This window comes from Cygnus olor, chromosome 7 (assembly GCF_009769625.2).
Source record: "Cygnus olor isolate bCygOlo1 chromosome 7, bCygOlo1.pri.v2, whole genome shotgun sequence".
Lineage (NCBI taxonomy): Eukaryota > Metazoa > Chordata > Aves > Anseriformes > Anatidae > Cygnus > Cygnus olor.
In genome coordinates, this window is record NC_049175.1 from 4,989,706 (window position 1) to 5,013,208 (window position 23,503).

The 23,503-nt window shown below is 42.2% G+C and overlaps 1 protein-coding gene and 1 long non-coding RNA gene across 10 annotated transcripts in view; one reads left to right on the forward strand and one right to left on the reverse strand.

The window, feature by feature from the left end:
• LOC121072842 overlaps window positions 1-23,503 on the forward strand; it is a 214,451-nt gene that overhangs the window by 12,862 nt on the left and 178,086 nt on the right. The gene's annotated exons all lie outside the window — the stretch shown is intronic.
• Window positions 1-23,503, reverse strand: part of RASGEF1A (RasGEF domain family member 1A) — a 162,061-nt gene that overhangs the window by 8,452 nt on the left and 130,106 nt on the right. For 5 of the 8 annotated variants that reach the window (XM_040562992.1, XM_040562993.1, XM_040562987.1 and 2 more), the window contains 6 exons: window positions 16,514-16,693; window positions 9,624-9,752; window positions 4,398-4,535; window positions 745-966; window positions 369-443; window positions 74-166 (listed from right to left, as the gene is read on the reverse strand). In XM_040562992.1, coding sequence (XP_040418926.1) covers window positions 74-166; window positions 369-443; window positions 745-966; window positions 4,398-4,535; window positions 9,624-9,752; window positions 16,514-16,693 — 837 coding nt within the window. Of the gene's footprint in view, window positions 1-73; window positions 167-368; window positions 444-744; window positions 967-4,397; window positions 4,536-9,623; window positions 9,753-16,513; window positions 16,694-17,944; window positions 18,145-18,422; window positions 18,442-23,503 lie in introns of those variants that run through there. The other 3 variants (XM_040562994.1, XM_040562991.1, XM_040562989.1) reach the window with 3 other exon arrangements.

A 23,503-nucleotide genomic window follows, 5' to 3' on the forward strand; every position in this document is an offset into this window, starting at 1 on the left:
TATTAGACCGCTGCCTGCCATTTGTCCTTAAGGACAGGATTATTTTCCTATATTATCTTCTACTAGTACCCACCCTACAAATCTCTGTAGCCACCAGCATGCTGAGACAATTGAACCAGTTGTCATAGGCCTCCAAGTTGTAGGTTTTGGTAACATCACCTCGGCACTGCAAGAGAAAAGGCCACATATTAATCCTATCCTGTATTATGATAAAGACAACACACCAAAGGATAAACTTCCGTTCATGTCTTGATTGAAATCTTACTGGATATTTCTTAAGGCATGAGCCTAACAAAGATCAGAAAGTGGCAGCCTTTTCTGCACAGAGTATACTCAAATCCTAGTTACAGCTTCTTTTCCCTCTGTACCTTGTGATTATCTAGGGAGTCCATGTGGCTGACAATCTGCATCAGATCCTCTGGGTAAATGTTGCTCACCCGTTCCTGTGTTCAGAGAGATGAGAGATTGTCACTGTACAGGCAGACAGGGAGATCAGTTAAAAATGCATCAATAAATCCAAAGGTGTGAGATTGTTTTGGTAACTTTCATCTCCTTAAGCTTTCTTTACTGATAAGTATGCAACATTTCTACAGAGTGTACCTTATTGTTCTTGTTCATCATTTTGTATTTTTGGATTAGAACACCGGAGGCTTTCAGCGAAGCCTATAGCAAAATTCATATTGATGAATATATTAATATTTAGTAAATGGAAAGTGAAATAATTCACACAAATTGATGTCTCACCAGTTCAATATGGGTTAGCTGCTGTGCCAAGATCAGAGGGTCACAGCACACGCTCAGGATGTCCTTTTGAGTTGACTGTGGCTTGTTTTTGAGGATGGTGCCCTTGTCAGTAACAGGTTGCCGGAATTTCTCTCTGATTTCCTGGTACTGGCTCCGTGCGGAGAGGGCCATCAAGAGATTCTGTGTCATCTGGCTAATGATCTTTTTCACTGTGCCATTTTCCTAAGCAAAAGGCAGAAACAATGATTGCTAAAAACCTTTAACTCTTGCAGACACATCACCAAACAATTTCTGACTGGGAAAAATAAATCCATTATCTTCCATCTTATCTGGGCTGGGCATCCTGTGACAAATGAACAGCCTACACAACCACATAACTATGTTGTGCCTGCCTGCCTTCGCAGCCCTGTTTCACTGCCTGGCTGGTTTGTTCCTTGTAGCAGTTGTTGACTGGTACCCCATTTCAAAGGCCTTTGGGTAAACAGCTTAGAAGTGAGTTTAGTGAAAGGTGGCAGAGCTACTTGTACAGGCCTTCTTGGATCCTTTGTGTACCAAGTGACAAAAGCTTTCTCATTCCGAGCAGACCCTCTGATGACCAAGTAAGACCGCATAGCCCAACAGAATCCAGGGAATGTACATTGTATCCAGGAACATACCCATAAAATACCATAGCGTGGCTTTGAATAATCACTGCATGCAACGATCTAGGTAAGAGCACAATATCTTTGATTCTAGGAGAATTAAAACGCCCTTCTATTTGCCAGGTGCAGGTTCTGTGTCCTTACAGATCCAGCACTTATACTCGTAAAGCAATAAAAATACAATCCACAGTCTTTTTTTTTTTTTTTTTTTGACAACTAAGGCATTTGAATTCTTTCTGCCATGGATTTTTGTCCTATAGATGTTTCCCTCTGAGGTCAACTCCAAAGAGCTACCTTGATCAAGTTCCTATTCCTTAGTCCCTCTGATTACTACTTGAAACGATACAAATTCTCTGACTCTGCTCTCCCTGCTGCTGGGAAAAAAAAAAAAAGGCAAAAAACAAACAAACAAACTAGTTTTATGAGACAGTCCTCCTTTCCACTAGGCTATTGTTCTCTTCATTTCATGCAAATTATTTCTGTTGAAGTTAGCCACAAGGTTAACTGTTGGTTTACAGCACACTGTGTTGGTTTCCACCAGTCAACTGGATGTAGTAGAAAGAACTGCAATGGCTCTGATCATTCAAAGAAGCCACTAATGTGCAGTGATGACTGAAATTATGCAGCAGATGTGAGAGACGATGACTACCAAATACTTGTATATTGCATGCTATAATTAAGCAATAATAGTGTCAGAATGTTGCTTTACAAGGCAATAATCTGACTCCCAAGTGGAATCAAATGAAAAGCTGAAGGCAGTGTAGCTCATCTTGATGAGGCAACTAGATTACCACTGAACAGCAGCTGGCTGGAGCCATTTCGGATATTGTGCTACAAGTGCTTAGAAATGCCAAGGGAGCTTGGTGGGGGGACTAAAATAGAGAGCTAATTCTGCTCTCCAGTATGCTGAGCTTTTTGTTGTGAACCACTTGACTTAAGCCACTGTGCCTCACTTACCCATGCCTACCCCCTTACATTTCTAGATGTGGATCATAGGGAATCAAATGTGAGGGTAGGTGAGGCTATCAGACATTATTTGAAGGTGTACAAAGAAACTGCAATGGTATTAAAAACTATGGCTTGCTTAAGCTATTGTAATTTTATTGGTATCTTAATTTTCAGACAAAGGCTCTTTGAGAGTTTTAGCAGTTTCCTTTCCTTAGTGATCTTGTCCTAAATTTTCTTATAACTTTGGAAAATAAAGGTGAAAGTTTCAGCTATCTGAGAGGTATGACTCCGAGTTTGGTTTCCAGCATCAGTGAGTTGACAATAACTCGTCCTTGTTTGAGTTCAGGTGAGATGTTTGTACTTAGTCCTGGCTGTAGCTATAGCTATCTGTTATGCAGCCTTCTATCACTGGCACAAGCACATGACTGTTGTGTGTCAGTTCTTGATTTAACTCCTATCTTATATATGTGAACAGTGTCCTAGGGGGATTTGGAAAAGCTTTAAAATACAAAATAAAAATCTAAACCGTTGCCATAATCCCCTGCTGAAGCATGGCATGGGTAATTTCTTAGGACAGAAAGATGGTAACAAATACTGAGAGCAAGAGCTGCTTTTTGTCAGTGTCAAATTAAATCTCCTAGGGGTCAGATGTGGCATAGCTCTTCACTGATCAAACCTGACTTGTAGCCTTGCTAAGGGGATAAATACTATGATATAAATACTACGATGCTGTAATTAAGAGATGTCATCAGAAGCCTCAGACATCAGAGCACTGAGCCATTGCGAGATGTGTTTTCTCGCAAATGACAACTCATTCATATGTAAGAGTGGGGAGGAAGAGGAAGAGAAAGAAAGGTCACAACTTCTTTCTAGATCAAAATAATGGGCAAAATAAATACCAAGATACACATGCTAAACAAAACCTCTGCAATTTTGCCAAGTCCCCTTTCACAGTAGTATCTCTGCCACCATACACCTCTCTGCCCTGTTTACAAAGGGAATAGAAGGCGCCTTATAATCCTATCTGCTTTTCCCCTCCTACTAAGGCACTGACATTTTCATAGCAGCATCCAGGTAAACAGCTCTGCTGATGTAACAAAACTGACATACTTCCTTTTGACAACCTGGTAACGCCTTATTGCGTTGCGTCCTATCGCTGATTCACACTGTGCTGTCAGACCTGTTATTCTTCGCTGTCTCTGTACTCGAATCAATGAAAACAGCACACAAGTGTCTTCCTGTTTCCTGCTAGTTGTTCTCTAAAGAATCTTGAAGTTTTGGCTTTCAAAACAAGGAGAAGCTTCTCCTTGTATATAAGTAACCCTTCATGTTCACACAAACACTCCACAGTTAATTCCCTTGCAGTTCTCAATTATAGCCTGCCTTCTGTCTGTTGGTAGTTAGAGTGACTTGCTCAATAAGGAAGAAGTGTAGGTTTTGTCAGTGTTCTCTTTAAACAAACAAACAAAAAAAAGAGTAACATCTGTAGTTATCTTCTAATTTGCTTTATCTGATCACTTCAGAAACATTTCTTGTGAGAGCTAGTTTTCTTCACAGACTGAAAACTCAAGGCTAAAACTGGTGACTGACCAGCTAGCAGATCTCAAACTTCCTTTGTGGAAATACTGCAGGGGCACCTTAAATGTAGCAAAAAAACCCCATTCACTCATAAGCATCTTCATCTTGAGCTAGAGTACACTGATGCAACATACTTGATAGTCTTTGAGTAGTAGCAAAGCACGAAGGATGGGACATAAGTCATCATGAGAGTTAACTATATTGTGCCATTATAGTCACTGTTCTTTCTGCTTCTGCAATACATCTATTTTTCATCACTGTGAATTTTCTGTCTCTTCATCTTATACTCGGTGATTATACATAGAGAGTTTCTGCTAATAGACCATTAAGTTCATCCCTCAGCCTGTGTCCTGCAGCTATGCTGACAGCTTAGCAACTGCTGCTGTAGTCCGTTTAGAAAATACTGTATGTAGGAGCAACAGTTTCTAATTTAATACAATAAACTACGTAGAGGTTGACACAAATATTACTTTCCCCCTCCCCTACCTCATCGCATTGTGTGATCCTGTGAGCGATCTCCTTCAACTCTTTCATGGATTTTTCATCTTGGAAATCATAGGGGAAAGTTTCAGTCCATTCCTTCAGGAGCTGAATGATTTTGGCAGCGAAGGATTTCAGCTTTGCCTAGAAAGAAGCAATGTGTTAATTACTGACCATAGACCTCTCTGGCAGCAGAGTAAATACTTGATGACGGTTTGCATAAAACTAGATGCCCTTGAATATACTTTGCATCTGTGGTAGGTCAAGGGGAGAAAAAAAGAGCATATTTAACTGTGAGCCAGATTCCTAAATAAGATGACTTACCCTCCTTTCAGGATAGCTTGGCAATGTTTCTTACCAAACTCTTTGAAGATATTTTCAAGGTTAGCTTTATAAAGCCAGGAAGATGACAGGATAGTTTAAGCGTCTTATTGATTGAAGTCCGTGGGACTTAAGCTGATTTACGCCATCTGAGGCAGCAGTACCTTTACTGTTACAATTCAAATGCATACCAAATGCAGCACTGTACCAGGTATCTTTCATGAGAAATGTTCACAAAGACGCTTCTGTTCTATAGAATTTATCAGGCCCTACAGATTGAGCTGTGTATTAAAATGAATGAATGACAGGAAAGATGTGTGTGTTCTCTCCGTGACATCTAAATCAAAATGGACGGAGAAAATAGCTCTTCCTCCCTGTTCTGTGGTTGATAGTTTTTTGAGTAAGGGCCAACACTTTATTTTCAAAGTTCTTCTGTTACTCACGAATCTTCAAAGGCTTTTCATCGGTTAGACCTGAATTGGATGTCAATTACACCAGTATCATAGCAATAGAGAGCAGCATCAGTAAATCTGAAGGAGCACTCATGCAAAACTGGGTGGGTGTACTAGGAAGACTTTTAACAAGCCAGAATCAAAACTTAGTTTGAGTTATGTTTATTTTCTACCCAACCTGTGATGCACTGAGGGGAAAATGAGGAAGTTTTCATCTGTTTACTTTCCTACTTGTGTAAGCTAAAGAAGTCCCATCAAACAGCTGTTCATTCTTCTCATCTGCAATGTAATTTCCTTACTGCACTCTCGATCAGAAGCTTGGGGGCTACAGAAGGTGATTTTAGTATGGGAATATTGCTATAGGAAGTTTAAGACAGATGATGCTTTACAAGAATTGATAGGAATTTCTGCCCCAAAACATCCTCTGATCATAGTATCTCCCAGGATCACTTAATCAAAACCTAAAGTCAACCAAACTAAACTATTTTTTGTACTCTTTACACTTCACAGGTATGCAGTCAGAATATTAATAAATAATTAGGGAATCTGAAGGGAATTTTCTTGCCTTTTTTCCAGAGTTGCAAACTGCACTCCACTAGCATGCTTTTCCTAGCTCTTTTTATTGACAGTATTTAATTGATCCTGCTAGTGCGAGATGCACAGAACAGTTAGGTAGTGATGGCAACAAGAAAACATTCTCTTTGCCAGCAGTCGGCATTCCTGCAAAGCACACAGATAGGGAAAGGAAGGCTCTGACAGTTCAGTTTCTGCTGGTGACGCTCCTGTGGAGCCCACCTTCAAGGTCTTTCTAAACAGAGGGCAACACAGCTCCAGATTACAGTTGTCTGTCTTCGGAGCTCCCACTGTCATCTGCCTTGAGGAAAAGACAATTTAGGCTTCTTTGCTAGGAAACGCATGGAGCCTTCCATTATTAAAAGAAGAACCTGCAGGTGATGAGGGAACTAATTAGCGAGGCAGCGTGCTTCCATTCCATCAGAGTTAACAGGTACATGCCTACTCCCCTTTTGGTCACCGAAAGCCGCTGTAGAACTGGTTTTGGTATTAGTTATCGTGACCTTTTTTTTTAAAACTTTTGAAACTTAGCATGGAGGGATGGGGGAAGGAAGGCTCCAAAATCCTTAGGCTGTGGTGAGCAGCTCCATGTGAACTCTGACTTCCCATCACATGTATCTGTACTCGGGAGTCACTAGTGTTTGCTTTCTTTTTGGTAGAAAGCTGGGCATCTTTTGCAAGACAACGTCAAACTATTTTTGTCTTTGGGATTACAGGTGTAAAAAACCTGTTGTTTTATCTGATGCTTTAATGCTCATGAAAAGGAGGCATGCTTTGAGCGCAACATTAAAAACCATCAGTACAGCAAAACATGAGATTCCGGTTTCATGTGTGCTCTAATGAAACCCAGAGCAGCGTGACAGGCTGGCCGCACGTGGTTTGCGATAACCTAGATAGAAATTGCACAGATACGTGGGCAGCAGCAACACGCGTTCTCTTTTTTGTCATGCTTGCAATAAACCTACCAACCTGCTCTTTCTGTAGTCCTGCTCCAGATGTCAGCCTGTCCTTGCAAGGCCTGAATTCTCTGGAGTCAGTGGGAACACCTCTCCCATAAGTATTCGAGAAGAAAAATACTTCTGTTAAGTACTTGGGTCAGCCCTGTTTTACATGAGGCAAAAGACAGGCAGGCCTGAGAACCAGCTCCCAGTTAGAAAGGAGGGCAGCTGCAGTAAAGTGGCTGCAGGAAAGGGAGGCTTAATGACTTTGACCTGGTTACAAGTACCGTTTCCATTTTTTGGTTTAAAAAGGAGATCTTACTGCTGACAGAAACTGAGGGAGATTAGTATTTTTGAAGGGACTTATGTATTCTGAGACAGGTAAGACAAGCTTAATAGGAGCTAACTTTTACATTATACACAAGTGCTTTTTTTCTGTGGCCATCTTCTTTGGGTCTCCAATTTCCAATGTGCTTCTGGAGGGTTAAATTTTATCCTTTATGGTCAAGCTCAACTACTTGCATCTATAGTATAACTGGCATTTTAAACCGTGAAACCCTTTCTTTTTATGATTGGCCAAAAAGACTCTCAGTGGGCTCTAAGACATCCCATATTTCTTCTTAATCTACTTTTCTCTCAGCTTGTTTTCTACAGGATTCTTCTGTCTGCCAGAAATGTCAAAAACAAAGGAACGATCAGTATTGTGGTGCCTAACCTAAACACCCATCTCTCCTTGCCACTTTTTCAGCTCACACAGTACCCAGGCAACAAGTCAGCCAGCTTCTTGTCTTAGAGTTTGTTTATGCAAATCTTTTATCAGACGTGATCAGGGCTGCTTTAACTACTTTTGCCAGCTATTTCCTGCTATGAAGTCCCCTATTAGAAGGTAAGGACAGCTGATGACGGGTTATGAGTGTGAATAGGTAGAGCGCCTTAAGTTGACAATTTCCACGCTGCCTGTAAAATGAGCTTTTACTTGTTGCCAGATAGAAAAACAAATGTTTGCATATGCTAGTGGCCAAGTTTTTGTGTAAAAGATACAGGTGCTTGTAGTACAGGTCTGCAAAGTAGTCATTCAAGAGGGATGTCAGAATTTTTATGTAGTGTTTACCAAGAATGTTGTGTTCAGTGAGCTGGAAAAAATTACAGTTCATATGAAGGGGGATGGAAGGGATCAAGGGCGTAGTAGGAAAAGCAACTAGAAAAGCATGTAAATTAAAGCAGCCTCCCAAACACTCATGTTTTATTGTCACCCTGCTGTTGGTTTTCCTGTAGGCCCATTTCCAAATTGTCAGCAGAAGGTGTAAGAGTGTGGGTGTTTGGAATATGAGCAGCTCTACTTCACATCCTGTTGTTAGGATGTAATGCTAATTCATTTCAGTGTGGAAGTCATGATGATTTTTTAAATGCATCTGCTGAAAAGCCAGAATTGTACTACTTTACCACTAGCGCCGTATCTTTAACAGTCAAGTGATTCAGTCTCCAGCTACTGTTTTGGTTTTAAAAAACACTCGTCTAAATATACTATTATTCACAGAAGAGTTTCATCTTATATTCCATTATTTTTAAATCCAAGCATTTCACATACATATTTTGACACTACTGACAGCAGTCACTCATCCTTATCACATATCTGTAGTCAGCTTTACCCCATGTTTCAGACATGTTTCAGTCCCAGCATCTCTTACAAGTTCCTACCTCTGATGGTTCCTCAGCTCTGTCTAACTAAACACTACAATTTACAAAGGAGCAGCGTGGGGTTGCTAAGTCATGAACTAGTTCGGGGTGGTGATGGGAACTGTTATCACCTCTGTACAAATGTGGATGCAGTAGTTCTTACATCTGCCTTCCCTGAGAACCTCCAATTCCCCAGCACTAACATAGCTAGTTACACAGCTGTTTGGTGAGTGGAGCAGGGGACTGACCTGGATGCAAGTCACCCTGCACCAAGTGGTTAGCTTTCCCTGTGGAGGAGTGTTGTGACATAATATGAGACTGAAGACCAGGAATAGAAAGGGGGAGCGAAGCCCTTAAGCCAGTATTGCTGTCAAAAAGCCTGTGTTGCCAAAGCACAGGGTTACCTTTTGTGCTCCCATTTGGACTCCTGATGCAACAAGGAGAAAAGGAAATGGGATTATCAAAGTGCTGAGAATTAGGAATGTGAGCCTCTAATTTCTCATTATAGAAGAATGGATCTAAAATATGACCAGGATTTGAAGAGTTGAGATCTTTAAGTATTTGCTGACTTCATCCTTGTTTCTGCTGCTTATATTTGCATCCCAGCTGGGACTATTCTGGTACTTTGTTTTCAGTCAAGTCCTTCAATACATGTTTTCCATAATGGTGAGACTTAAATGGATTTCAGTGCATATCATAAACTGTCCCCGTTATGTCTAATTAGTTGTAGTAAAACTGCATATTCATATGTGCAAGCATAGGCTACCATTTCAAGTAGCGCATCCCTTTATTTTCATGAGAGGAAATTTCCTGATTTACTGTTACACCAAGCTATATATAACACCCCAGCAATAACAGGTTCCTAGTGTACCTCTAGCAGAGCTCGCAGCTCTGATAGCATGATGACGGGACTCAGATTGCAGACAGACCTAGCCTGGCGAAAGCCCAAAGGTGCAAAGCGAGTTGCTGGCCAGGTTTCACAGCAGATAAGCATTGCTCCAGCACGCGGCACTGACCTGGAGCTCACAAGCAAAGTTGTGTTTCTGGCCACTGTACCGGCCTGATAAGGTACTACGTAACCTACAGCTGTAGTCAGCAAAGAAGCAACAGTGCTTCAAGGAAGACAACCCAAATAAAAGTACATTCAGTAATACATGCTGATTGTAATTTCAATTTAATTTTTATCCATCTATTTAGCTTTTTAATGAAAAGGAGAGTGGGAAATAAATGACAGCAGCACAGCCAAGTGCGGGACATAAATGTTCATTTACCTTTTCTGCCTCAGCCCCCGTTTCCAGCTGCTGCTTCTGTTTGATGCAGATCTGCCCCACTTTAGCCAGGAGCTCATGGGGGTGAATGAAGACTCGGGAGCTCAGCAGGAAAGTGAAGATGTAAGTCCTCTGTGGGAGCAGAGAGGAAAGAAAGCAAGTTGAATAACTTTGACAAAAATCATCTGTCTTCCCTGGAGACTAATAACAAAAACTATTCTATAAAATATAAATGTAGTTTTACTTCTCTTAAACTTTATGTAATTCTTCCTTCCTCCAGAGAGGTTGTGGTCTTTTCTAGCGCTGTTAAGAGGAAATGTTGTAGGCTTTAAGGCTACTGTGGTGGTGTTTCCAGATTGTCAAATTATTTCTCTTTAAAATGGCCAACTTAATATGCCTAACTAGTCATCACTCACCAAAAGACAAATGAAATATGTCCGGTCTAGGATGTTATGCCACTTGAACGCTATTATTTTTGCTGCTTGGTTTCTGCAGGAACGACTGTTTTTCATTGAGCTGCAGAAAACTGCTTCATGTGTATTCCAAACCACAGCTGTAATTTCTTCATGTATCTTTTTTCTTTCCTTTTTCCCACAGTCACTGACGCAAGCTTTAGCGTAGATCGAGGACATATGACAGTAATTCAGTTTTAGGCTTACTTTACCTATGTGGGCCTGTTTCAGACTCCTTTCAGCATGAATTCTACCAGTATGTGTCAACAATTATTACTTCTCATTAGAAAGAGCCTCTCCATTTGCCTCGTAAAAACTGTAATGCATCGTATTCCAAATCATACTCTGGGCAATTACACTGATGTGAGAATGCCTTTGTGCCCTGGTCCTGCTTTGGTGTTTGAAACTTGGCTTCTGTATTTGGATGTAATCGCCAGAGTAACGTTGTTAGCATCTCATAAGGACTTCTGTTTTTCCTTGAGGCTTTTTGACAAAAATTGAAGTTAGGAAATTGCAGGGGATCTCCTTTGCTATGGATTTCAATTACCCTATGCTATGTTTGCAGTGTGTACTGTTACTTTGCACCATATTTTTAGAAATGTGATTTGGCAGGCCACAGCCGGCTGTGCATACAAATAGTCGATGTGCACGTGTCACCATGGATTGGGCAAGTAAATTGAGACATCTAAAAACTTAAAACCAGTTGTCTAAAATATGGCATCTTTACTGTTTGCTACTGAATTTTGCCGCTTGTAGTCTCTAAAACACTTGTAGCTAAACAACAAAGGTATCTTCGAATCCAAAAAGATTATGGAGTTTAGCTCTCTAATTACAATAATATGTGCTATTAATGAAAAATGTTTCCACTTCTCTAGTATCCAGCGTGCCCTAGAATGTAAGTTTAGTATTAAAATACTTCCAAATATCAGACAGGGAAAAAGGAGTGTTTTTAAAATATAAATGAAGTTAACTAGAGGTCAGTGTGCTGAGAGTTGGGAGTGTTGAGAGTGTGCGAAGTATATAATAGATTAAGTATGTATCCATGGAAAATCCAAAATCCAACTCTTTCCCAAGCTTGCAGAGGAAGCTAATGAAGGAACAGAGTGAAGTGTGACACTGCAGAGGCATTTAAAATATAAATTATGATTTGAAGGCCTTATAAGCACCAGGGATCATGTATTAAATTAGGAATAGTATTAAATGTGTGCAATTAAAACGAATTCATCTGTAGGTTTTGCCTCCTCTACAGCTTATGAATAGAGGAAGAGAGGAGGAGAAGGGTTAGGTTAACTGGATGGGCACTTTGGGTTGGGTTCTTGAGAAGCACTTCCACTGTCTACCAGAGACAGACAGCTGGGGCCACCTAATGATCTTCATAATGACTTCATAATTCATAATGACTTCAAGTGGGTGGCCTGGACAGTGGCAGGACACAGCACAGTTTCCCTTCATGGTGGCATGGCTGCAAACATCCCAAAAATGGACATAGTGATAACTTAAACTGGGCTTCTGCCCAACATTGCTTATGTCTCTTCAGAATTTTCAGAATTAGAGTTACATGACAAAAAAAAAGTTTATGAATTTTAACAAGGAATTTAATGTAGCTCTTACACCTGCATCTGGAAACAGTTGATAACATTGTGCTAGCTTTGGAGAAACTTTTATATATAAAATGTTGAGTAGTACATGCAATGTGTTACGGGCTGAAGAGCTGACTTGGTTACAAAAGGGGACTTGGTTATGTTATGGGGACAACATATCACTTGTTGTATGCTTATATATGTGAGAATGATCCTTAAACTGATACACTTCCTTTTAAGAATTAAAACATGAGACAGAATGCTCTTGGTTTTGGGGGGGGGGGGGGGCGGGCAACCTATGCCTGGTTGTCCTCTCATTTTTTGTAGCCAATTTCTGTCTTTGTTTCTATCAGTACTGTGTCTGAGCTTAAAACTGTGAGTCTTGCCCATCTGGGAAAGGAATTTAGCTGCTGGGTGTGTCAGCTGTCACAGGGTAGTGTGAAGATTTTAATTCTGGAAATGCGAAGCAGCTATTGCTTTTACCCTATTTTGCATTTAAGAGAGCTGGGGAATAAAAAAAAAAAAAAAAAAAAAAAGAACTCTGATACTTTTTCATCCCTTCCCCACATTCTTGTTTTTTGGAAGTCTGGAAGCCCACGAGAAAGTTGCCTGTACACATTAGTGGCAAAGAACCAAAATGCAAGCTGTGCTGCCCTGTTGGTGACCTTCGCTCTGATAAGCTGGAACACATTCTTTTAAGGAAAGATATAATTTTGCTTCTCGTACTAATTCTAGTGTAGGTCTTGTTGGTGGAAGTCTGTGTGATGTGGGACAATGTTTGTCCAGAGCTACTCTAAGAAAGCCCCACTCAGAGTATCGTTTCCCTGTTGTTATACTGTAAGAAAAGAGTGACCCAGATGACCTGTACTTGTGTTTGGTCTCTTTGGTACTGTTTTGCATGAGGTTCAAAAAAGTGCTGAAGTGGCAAGATACAGGAAGATACGCGGCCGTAGAAGTGCGTGCTTTCCATTTCAGGCTCGCCAGTGTCTCTCTGTAACCAGCAGTATCTGTACTGGACCCGTGCGATGCTTTTCCAGACAACACTGAACTGCTAAATTGTAGAAACAAATTATTATTCTTCTGGAACTCATCTGCTGTATTTATGCCACTTCTTAAGTCACTTAACTGAGGCTGGTTTACAATATATGAGTGTCCGGTCTTACTTCTTAGGTTTCTTTTTTGATACTGCTGGCATAGATTTGATACTTTTTGCTTATGCTGGCATAGACAAGGGAGTAAATGCAAGTAAGAAAGAAGTTAAAAATTCTGTGTCTGACAGCAGTACTGAGCCCTGTCTCCCTGCCTCTGCTAATAACCACTTCCTGTCCAATAGAGAAAATCAAGGCTGAACTAAGCTGTACACATCAGCTTAGCGGTAGGTCTCGGTGGTTAGGAACATAGCTTTTCTGGATAGGAAATATTTCACACTAATGTCAGATGTTTTCTCCAGATTGAGGATTTCTGTGATTTATTACACCTGTACACCTACACCCATATAGGCTAGATGTTACAACAGCGTAAAGACCCCCACTCTCTCATAGGCAGTCCCCCACACATGAAGAAGATGGTTTGGAGAAGGAAACTTAGCTAGCTGGTTTGACAAAAAATGATTAAAAATGCTTCTGTAAGCTATGAGATTGAAAGTTAAGCTCCTCATCCTACAGAAGTGACAGGTATTTGGGAGGAGAGGCAAAAAAAATATGAAAATCTTTCTGTACTTGGAACAACTTAGCTGACACAAAAGGGTCTTGTGCTTTACAAGAGAAAACGAAGCCAGATTCCTCTAGTGCCTAAAGTTGTTGCTAAGAGATGAGCTGAATTATATTTAAAAAAAAAAAAAAGGCAAGCACACAAGACTAAAGAAGGAATTGTTACTCTCTGACCCAAGAATGTACTGATGTTGTCTTGAGGAGGAGAAAAAAAAATACTTTCTTCATGCACTCACTGCTCATTCTGGAACTTCTTGTTTGTGAAACACTTTCTTGAAACACTTTCTTGCTTGGGCACAAGGGTTGCAGACTGGTACATTCCATTCCTAACCTCCCGAACTCCTCTGTCTCACGAGTATACGTTTTCCTGTGTGCTGAACAAGTCCCTGTACACAAACAAACCTCAAAAGAGCATACACAAATGTAGGCCCTTATCTTTCCTGTCCTCCCTTGTCTGTCTCTTGTTCTGCCAACATGGCAAATACATTTTTATTTTGCCTCTGTAACCAGTACAGAAAGATACTGTGTTTGCTTTCTTCCCCACTCCCTTTTTTTCCAGCTGGAAGGTTACTGCAATCTTTAGCTTAAGGTCGACAGAGACAGGAATGCTTTCTAAGCATGGCGCTTAGATGTACTGATCCAAAAATTTGGATGAGTACAGCAACTTGTAGATGTGTCACTCTGAAACTAAAGGTAATCTCTGCAAACGTAACCTATAGCTTCTCTTGGTGAGAATTAATGGGTGATGCCTTGCCCCCTTTCTCTGCCTGTGTGGCCAGAGATGGGCAATTGGGAGGTGCTTATACAGACACAGACACAGATTTCTAGGTTGGAAGAGACCTCAAGATCATCGAGTCCAACCTCCGACCTAACACTAAGCACTCCACTAAACCATATCGCTAAGCTCTACATCTAAACGTCTTTTAAAGACCTCCAGGGATGGTGACTCCACCACCTCCCTGGGCAGCCCGTTCCAATGCTTAATAACCCTTTCGGTAAAGAAGTACTTCCTAACATCCAACCTAAAACTCCCCTGTCGCAACTTTCGCCCATTCCCCCTCGTCCTGTCACCAGGCACGTGGGAGAACAGACCAATCCCCACCTCACTACAGCCTCCTTTAAGGTAACTGTAGAGAGCGATAAGGTCGCCCCTGAGCCTCCTCTTTCTCTTGAACAAACAGTGTTGGCCCCTCTTCTGACAGGACATCGGCATTAAGTGGCTATCACACTAACCTTTTGTGGCAACTTCCCTAAAAATAGAAGTGGGCATGAAATTAAGCATAAACATGAAACTGAACTGAAATGCAAAACTTGCACCGACTCAATACAGCTCCCTCTTCATGTCATTCAAAGCTTATTTATCTACTTGTCTTAAAATGAATCCTTTTAGCTAAATTGGGTGATCTGATTTAACTAAAAGAATGTGTCCTGCTGTAGAGGAGATGTACTTGTCTTAATACTGTTTTTCATCTCCCTTTCCCAGGAGCTCTCTTGATTGCTTCTGCTGTATCTCTCCCAGCTGTCAGCTCGCTGCTGTCTATTTAAACTACAGCCTCCCAGGGTGGGGTCTGTGCCTGCGTGGTTTGCGATGCTCCCTTGCACAGGGTATGGGATAGCACCATGGAAACCAGCAGCATTCCAAAATAAGTCACAGACCCCTTAAGTAGTGCTCGCTTTATGGAACCATTTTCAGAGTGTCTGTGTTATAAATAGATCCTATATTACAACAAGGGATGTGCATTAGCAGCTACTTAAAAAACTTAGCTATATTCCAGAAATCCAAGCAGCAAATAACTACATTCTGGTATTAAACAAAATCCAAGGAGCAGAGTCCTTGGAAAGCTTAGCAATTGCAGCCTGGAACTATTTCACTGGTATGCCATGTTTCAAGGTTCTCTTCAAGCTCGAACTTTCTTCTGCATCTGCTCTACACTATGCGTTTGTGTGGGGTGCAACAGGGGTTTAATGCCTAACTATGGCGATTCCTCTGTGTCTTATAAAGGACTTGGTACTTAGCATCCACTGAAGGTAGCGCCTATTGAAATGAGAGGTTTAGAATTGAATTGGAAAATTAAAACATCCTCATTTTGCTTTTTTCGTTTTAATCTCTCACTGATCATTGCTGGAAATTCTGCTGCTTATACCCACTAAACCCATATGGAGGGTGCCTTTTTTGTGCGTGGTAACTGTAAAGATGTGTGGTGTGTATGTGTGAGCTTGAGGGGATTTTATTGTGACCCATGTGAAACCAGAGTAAAAAGTTCTAAACGGATCAGACTGAGAAACATACTGCAAAGTATAGATTCTAGCATGGGCAACTAACACAGTGGAAGTTCAGTCAGTACTGAATGCAGTTTCTTGTTGCCCTATCAGTCTTAAAAAGAGTGGGGTTGCTTCTGCCATAGCTGCTGCTTTTTCATACTCGGAATATAACCTATATAACCTCTCAGATCTTTGGCAACCGATTTAAATAACATCTTTCATTAATGGGTACAAAGGGTCAATTTAAGTGATAAAGTGATCTCTTAATAATATCCTAAGTTCAGAATCTTACCGCATGCCCTACAGTTATCAGTAACATTTACTTCAGGGGACTGCAGTGAGGACATTTAATCAGTTGCAAAATCATTTTCAGGCTCAGAAACATAATCACAGCACTCGCCCATTAAACGTGTTGAGAAAGACGGTGTTATAATCACAATCTATTTTTTTTTCTGATGGTCTAACTAGGAGATGCATAGAAAATTAAGCAGTAAAAAAATACCAGAGCTGATTTGAGCTGAAAGAGCTGGTCTACTTCTCTAGGTAGGAGCTGGTTAAAAGTTAATCTTGGCTGTGTTAGAGGTAAAGCAGCTTAGAAGGACTGAAAATTATGGCTAATGCTGCTTTTAATTGGTTCTTAAGGCACCCATTTGGGTTCAACATGGCTTTACCTTTCTAACAGGCATCCTTATTAACAAACAAAGGAGAGTATCCCCCACTGAGCAACATATTTATGGAGTGAATATTGCAAAGGAAATCAATGCATCTTTAGCCTACATCTTAATCTCAAATCAGGGGGAGGTAGAATTTCTTGAGGATGCATCAATCTGGATCCCTAATGCCAGGAAACCATGAGAAGAAAAAAAAACCCCTCTTCAGTGCCTACTTACGTCTGGATAATAGTCCATGGTGGGCACCAGGCGCTCTATCAAGGCCTCCAGTGATCCAGAAACAATGTTCCCGTCCTGATAAACAGGGTCCACGCACCTCTCTCCCATGTCTGGCTGCACTTGCCCACTACAACTGGAACCAAGCATACTGGAAAATATTGGCGTCTGGGGCATAGTTTCCTGCAGAAGTGGGGAGAGAGAAAGAAAAAGGGTTAAGCTTTGTTTTTGTCTTATGCACAGGTATCACAGAGGCATACATTACACACAATTACATATCTGACTGCTTGCAGCCTGGGCATTTGAGCTAAGCTCTGAGTCCAGCTGCATGTCTTGGAGTTGGCTTTTGGCTTTGAAATGCACGTGAAACTATGTCACTAAGGCTGTAGCTGCAGAAGCTATACGAGATCTTTTCACTGCACATGATTTCTTCTTTCTCTCCAGTTTTGCCCCTGCTCCTTATGCTTAAAACTGAACATGGATGATATGTAAAATGCTTTCTGAATTCTGCCTTACTGACCAAACACCAGAAACTCTGGCCTGATACCCCTCTTTTTACTTTTCTGAAGTCAGATCTTTGGGCACAATACTGATGAACTTGTGATGATAAATCCTTCGCTACTCCTGTAGCTGGATGAGATTCAGGATCTCTGCAGAAGGGCAACTCCTGCTTGTCGGTGTCACTGGGACTGAGGGGCTCACACCATTTGAACAAAACTGCCTGTTTCTGGTATGTGACACCACAGGCTGGGTGTTAAGGGCGTGCTGTCATATACGCTGAAATATGCAGCTCTGGTAGCAGTCTCTTGGAGCTTTCTGCTTAGGAAACAAACCTGCTGTCGTTAACACACAAACCACACGAAGGTTTGGGGTTTCCACCTCCCTCCCCTTGGCCACAAGCCCTATCGGTCCCCTGCAGCCGCCACCGTGAGTACACTCCGGGGTTTTTCTGTTTATTTGTTTAAAACTGGCTACAACTTAGATACAGAACGCTGCTGCCGTATGCAGAGGCAGGAAGCGCCCCCGACCAGCGGTACCGGCGGTGTCCCGGTGCCGAGCCGCAGCAGGTGAAGCGGCGCTGCCGGACCGGCCCCAACAAAGGCGGCGGCGCACGATCGGGGGGCGCCGGTGTGCATGGAGGGGACGGGGCAGGGCAGGACCTCGAACCGCCCGCTGCTTCCCGCCGCACTTGTCGGGGCAGCACGTCGGGAACCCCTTTAGGAACCCGTAACTCCCCGTGACGCGAGGACTGGGGTTCAGGGAGCGCTTCGAGCCGCTGTTCTCTTCGTGCGGGTTCTCCTAAGGGACGCGCACGCTGCGCCCAGCCCCGCGCCCTCCCGCAGCCCGGCCGGGGAAGTTGCGGAGCCTTGGGGAAAGTTCCCCGCGCCCCGCCGCCCGCCCGCCCCGGGTCCCCCCGCGGGTCCCGCCGCTCACCCTCATCTTCCCGAGCCGCTGAGCCGCGCCGAGCCGAGCCGCGCCGCCGGCCCCTCGCCCGCCGCCCGTGACGTCAGCGCCCAGCGCGGCGCCCGTTGGCTGGGCGCGAGCCGGGGCCCGTTCAAACGGAGCCGGGCCAACGGCGCGGGGGCGGCCGGGGCCGCGCGCGCCTGCCCAGTGCCTGCCTGCCCAGTGCCTGCCCGCCTGAGGGGCTCGGGGCCCGGAGCCCCGGGCGCTGTCCCCGCGCTTCCCCTCGGCCCGGCTTCCCCGTTCCCATGGCGACCGCCGCGGCAGGGGGCGGGGCCGCCGGTGCGCGTGCCCGCGGGAGCGCGCAGCCGGGCGCGCGTGTGGGCCCTGCACTCGGGGGCCTGAGGCGGTGCTGCGTGAGGAGGGCTGTGGGGCGCTCTGGTAACCCGTCCGGTACCTACAGCGGAGAGCGCCAGCAGGTCTGAGGATAAGCACGCACGCACATAAATACCCGGTGTCATTCTGCGTCCGTGCTGCTCTGCCTTCCTGCCCTGCTCGGGTGTCTGCTGCGGCTCGCAGCGTTACACACCCGTGTGAGGGGAACACGCGGAGCTAATCGGGCTCTAGTCACAAATTCAAGCAGCCATAAACACAACCCCTGCTTCTTTCTGGTTTCCATATTATTACTCCTTTCTGCAGTCAGATATACAGTTTAGATTTTTTTTGTACGTCTGTATAAAGGACATACATGTGCGTATTTCATGTTTATATATATAAATGTAGGTATGCGTGCGTGTGCTTGTATGCATGCATGTGTATGTATATATGTATTGGCACGTGTCAGTAAACAAATTGAGGGAGGTGTACTGCTCCTTTTCTAGCATGCACGATGCTCTTTTTTGGAGCACTGTATCACGTAGTCTTGGGAGGTAACATTTACAACACAGAGCAGCTGAGGACCTAAATTCAGCTCATGTAGTGTGCAACAGATGAATCACTTTATCATTTCATTTCCATTTCGTTTTCTGTAAAGCCTGGATGGTGACCTTTAGCTATCTGTATTCTGAACGTTGGAATCCTGTAGGTACAGAAACTCCCTAAGGTTTAATTTTTTCCCCCTTTTTTTTTTTTAATAATTATTTTGTTTGCTTGCTTGTTTGTTTTGTTGGAGTTATGTAAGTTCTGTTCCTGAACAAATTGCTTGCATTTTGAAGATGTTTTCATTAGGCACTGCCCCATGTTACTGGTGGGCGGACCCTAGAGCGACAGGAACCAGCGCAGTTTGTACTTGTTCTGTAGCTCGCTGCAAAAACAACTTGAGGCGACGCTGTGCTGGTTCAGCCGGGCCGGTCGGGGATTCTCTTGCTGCAGCGTGAGTCAGCAGAGCAATGCCTGCCTGTCTCAGTCTCCACGGCTGCTTCAGCCTGTCTAATACCAGCTAACATCAGCATACATAGTATAACACCTTCTGCTGCCTAATGATCAATGAACTGGACTGGCATTTGCACCATTTGGGTTCTGTTCCTGCCAGTGCCGCACACTTGCTGTCCGAATTGTCTGATCCCACTGAGCCTTGGTGTTCATCTGTGAGATGTCGATAAGGATGTGTTTTCACACTGTTGCATTACTTTGTCCATTTTTATATTTGGACAGTATGTCCTTGTTTTACTGTTTGAATTTCCTTATATAGTCACATCTTCTCTTGGGGTCTGTTAGTCGATAACTTGGGAAAATTAAGGAATATTAGCAAAGAAGAATGGGTGAAAGTGAAGGAGAAACTGTTTTGAGAGCTAAGATTATAAAACGAGTAAGGGAAGGAAAAAAAAAATCTATATTTTTCCTTCAGTGGTCTTATAAACCAGCGTTTTGGAAACTACTGACTCAAATGTGCCTTTGTGTATGTTTAAAACGTAACTGTACTTAAGAGAAGCAAGCAATTACAAATATCGTTAATGCTGATCTGAGACTATAACTTCAAGTATAAAGGGACTCTCCCAGAAATGCTGTCTTTGTAGCTTTCGTTGTCAAGCTATGCTTGTTGGTCACCTTGCATAGGGATCTAGTTGTTATTGTTTGGCTTCACGTAACCGAGTATGCCAACCTGATTTAAAGGCCCAGTATCTGCAGTGAAGGAAGTAAAGAGGCACAAAAACAGAGGAGAAGACATGGAAAGGGGACTTAACTGAGCATGACATTCTTCACAGTGCTGATTAAATAACAAAATGGGACAAAGCCTTCGTCTTCATCTTTTGAAGCAAGCCTGAGTTACTGCATAGCCTTGTTTCTTACTCCGAGGGTGAACTGTTACTCGGGGATCTACGTGATGTTGAGAGTGGCCAGGGTATAGAGAGGAGCATGTTATGTCCCTCTCCAGCAGTGTGTTACCCCTACAGAGCTGCATGATTTCGGAAACCATTTTGATATGCCCATTACAAGCATAGTTATAACAGTATATTCTTGGTTTTTACATTTCAGAAGGCTTTTGTGAATATAGCCTAATATCAACATTTAGAGCATGGAAAAAAAAATGGTGAATTAAAAATGCACATTATTATACATATTTTTTATTGATCAGTGGCCTTGGTTATAGACCAATCAATTTTATCTGGATCTAAAATACGGAATTTGTCCAGGAAATGTCATCAAATTCTACAAGCAGTAATGACAGTGGCCTCGGGTGGGGCTTTTGCATGGAAACAAGCTAGTATGGAGTGTAAGAACTTACAATTTCAGGAGTAGAATGGAGGTGCAGCTTCAAAGCCTCAGGCAAATGTCTTTAGGGAACAATAGGTTTTTAGACTTATTTGTTGGGCTGCACAGATGTTCCAGGATTCCTTGTCGCATACAAATTTTAAGATTTGAAACCTATTCTCAGGCAGCTTTTAGATGAATTCAAACATTGCTGAATTTCAGAGATTCATGCTGCAGAATAATTTGATGGCACATTAATAACTTGGCAGCAGATGGGAGTGGGAGACAAGAGCTTCAAATCATGGTTCTGAACTCAGCAAGGCTTTTTAAGCTTGGGACTTGAAGTGGGATTGAATGCTGTAGCTCTATCTGTCTGTGGTTACTATTAACCACGCTTCTCTCTCTCTCTCTCTCTGACCTGGGACATGATGAATATTTCCACACAATAGTTTTGTCAGAGCCAATTAATTTTGTAGCTTGAAAACGGCATTTTCCATTTTAAAAATGTTGTGTTGAAGAGGTCTTGACCAGCTCTACCCCTGAAATATCCAGCAATTTTCAGAGCAAACCAAGCTGAAAATATAAGAACAACTTAAGATGTGTTTCATTGTTGCATGTTTTCAATGCTACCGGAAATGGAAAGCTAGTTGTGAAAATTCACTTACCTATCTGGGGAACAATGTTTTTATTGCCATGAGGTCAGCCCTGTGACACACCACTGAGAATAACTGTTGAGCACTGTGAAACTAATCTTTTGCTGATGCTCAGGCCTGGATCTTGCAGTTGGACTGAAAGAAATGCTCTTCCCCAGGATTCAGAGAGAGCATGGTGCTTATTTCCAGCTGTTTGCGCTGGTGCCAACATAGCAGACTCTTAACATAACGTGACACACGTTGACTATGATACTGGGGTGTGGCTGCTCAGTACTGACTGAGATGCTAATGGCTGTTTTGGCACAGTCGCCTAAAGAAGTTCGCTAATAGTAAGTTTGTTTCCCAGTTTTCATACATGTTCTGGTCTTAGAATTCTGTTCCTTTTAGGAATTAACTTGCCTGCTAATTGAGATTTAGGGTACATCAAGTTGGGAAACATCGCTGTAATGTATCATGGGTGTCCTTATGTTCTTGGTGGTACGCATGAATCAAGTTTGTTTAAAAAACAAACACGCGCATACAAAGCAGATTAAAAAGGGGTGATATACTTCCTTGAATCACTGATGTAGCAACAGGAACATCTTACAAGTCTGATGATCTCAGGTCATTTAAATGCGTAGAGAGCTAGTCAGAGAGTGAGTGACAGAAAAAGATCTCGGAAAAAGATAGTTGGCTTAGCCTGCTCTGCTTAAAGGAACTGCGACAACATGTCATGCATAAATGCCAATTTAGGCAATTGGGGTGTAGCTGAACAGCTGCTTCTACTACAGGTGTAGATTTGTTCCCTTCTTATTCTTGTTGTATGTTTTGTGGAGATGTTGGAATCTGCTCGGTTTTGCTTGTGTCTTGTTTTCAAAGAAAAGACATAAAAAACATATAAAGGCTGTTTTTAATGTTTGTGAGTGCTTCAGTGTGATTTTGACTATAATGTGAAAGAACAGAAGCATGTCAATGTAATATGCATTCTTTTTATTATTTTTTTAGGGTCTTTTTAAGCTGAATTTTTAAAGGCAGCCAATATTCTATTTTAAATGGGTTCAAGCTTGGGTTCAAAATGAAGGAGTTCTGGTCTAATCCTAGCTATTTTGTCCTTCACTTGCATATTCATGCTTGCTGTGACACCAGCTATTCCAAGAATGTGCCACTGTGCAGAAAGCGAAAATCAATTATGCCAAGAAAGGAGCATGTACATACATCAGCAATTTGGTGCCCAGGGGAAGAAAAAATCTGCATGTGTGCTGATGTCAATCTTCTTGATATGGTATTTTTGTAAATGCACGTGGGTTGCTATTTTTTTAAACCATCTCAACAAAAAAGAAGTTTATTTTTAGTGCTATAGGCTTTGGGGTATCACAATTAGCAAATCAAAACTGCCAATCTGAGAAGTCAGCCCTCCGTTTGCTTTATCAGAACCTATAACAGCAACATTGTTAGCATTCCCACAGGTATTTTGGAAGATTTATTAAGGTCAGTGAGATGATCATTTTTTATTTTTTTTTCCTGTTTTCAGTCTCTTTGGTTTTACAAATCTGATTTTACAGCTGATGGTGCGAATGCTGGGTAGATGAGCTCACTTGCAGTAATTTGTTTGTATATCGGTACTGCTGCAAGCAAATTTCTGTTGGACATGTAATGTATCTCTTACCTGAATTACCGCTAGTAATTCAGTTCCTGTGCACATCTATTGCTTGGATTCTTTTTGCTGATACCAATAAGATGTTCAGCAACAATTATTAGGGAAGTTTTAGAGTGGCCTAAACTCTACTCAGTGTACAGGCAATTAACAGCTGTTGGTTTAATTCTGATGACTTTATTTGGGATAGAACCAAACTAGGAACCTCAAGGTATGCGTATTAATATCTTAAGTAAAAGGTAAGGAGAAACACTGAGAAAATAAATATGGATTGATTTTAGAAACTTGTCACCAAAACACTAAGCATTCAAAAATGGATTTATTTTTAAAAAAACATTTTGATGAACAACGGGAGCTGACAAACAGATGGATGAGTCCCCAAGCCTGCTGAGAAATGTGTGTGTAGATGGACTGGCTACAGTGTGTTTCAGTATAGTTTGAGGCACATGGGAAGGACTTGCCCTATTTTATCACAAGCATAGTGAATAAACAAATGTATATTGAGTTGATGCTGAGTAGTACAGAATATACAATATTGTCTCTTCTACAAGTGAGTTTAGCCTTTTTATTTATCATGGGATGCAGCCTCAGACTATCCCAAAATAAACTTCAAAC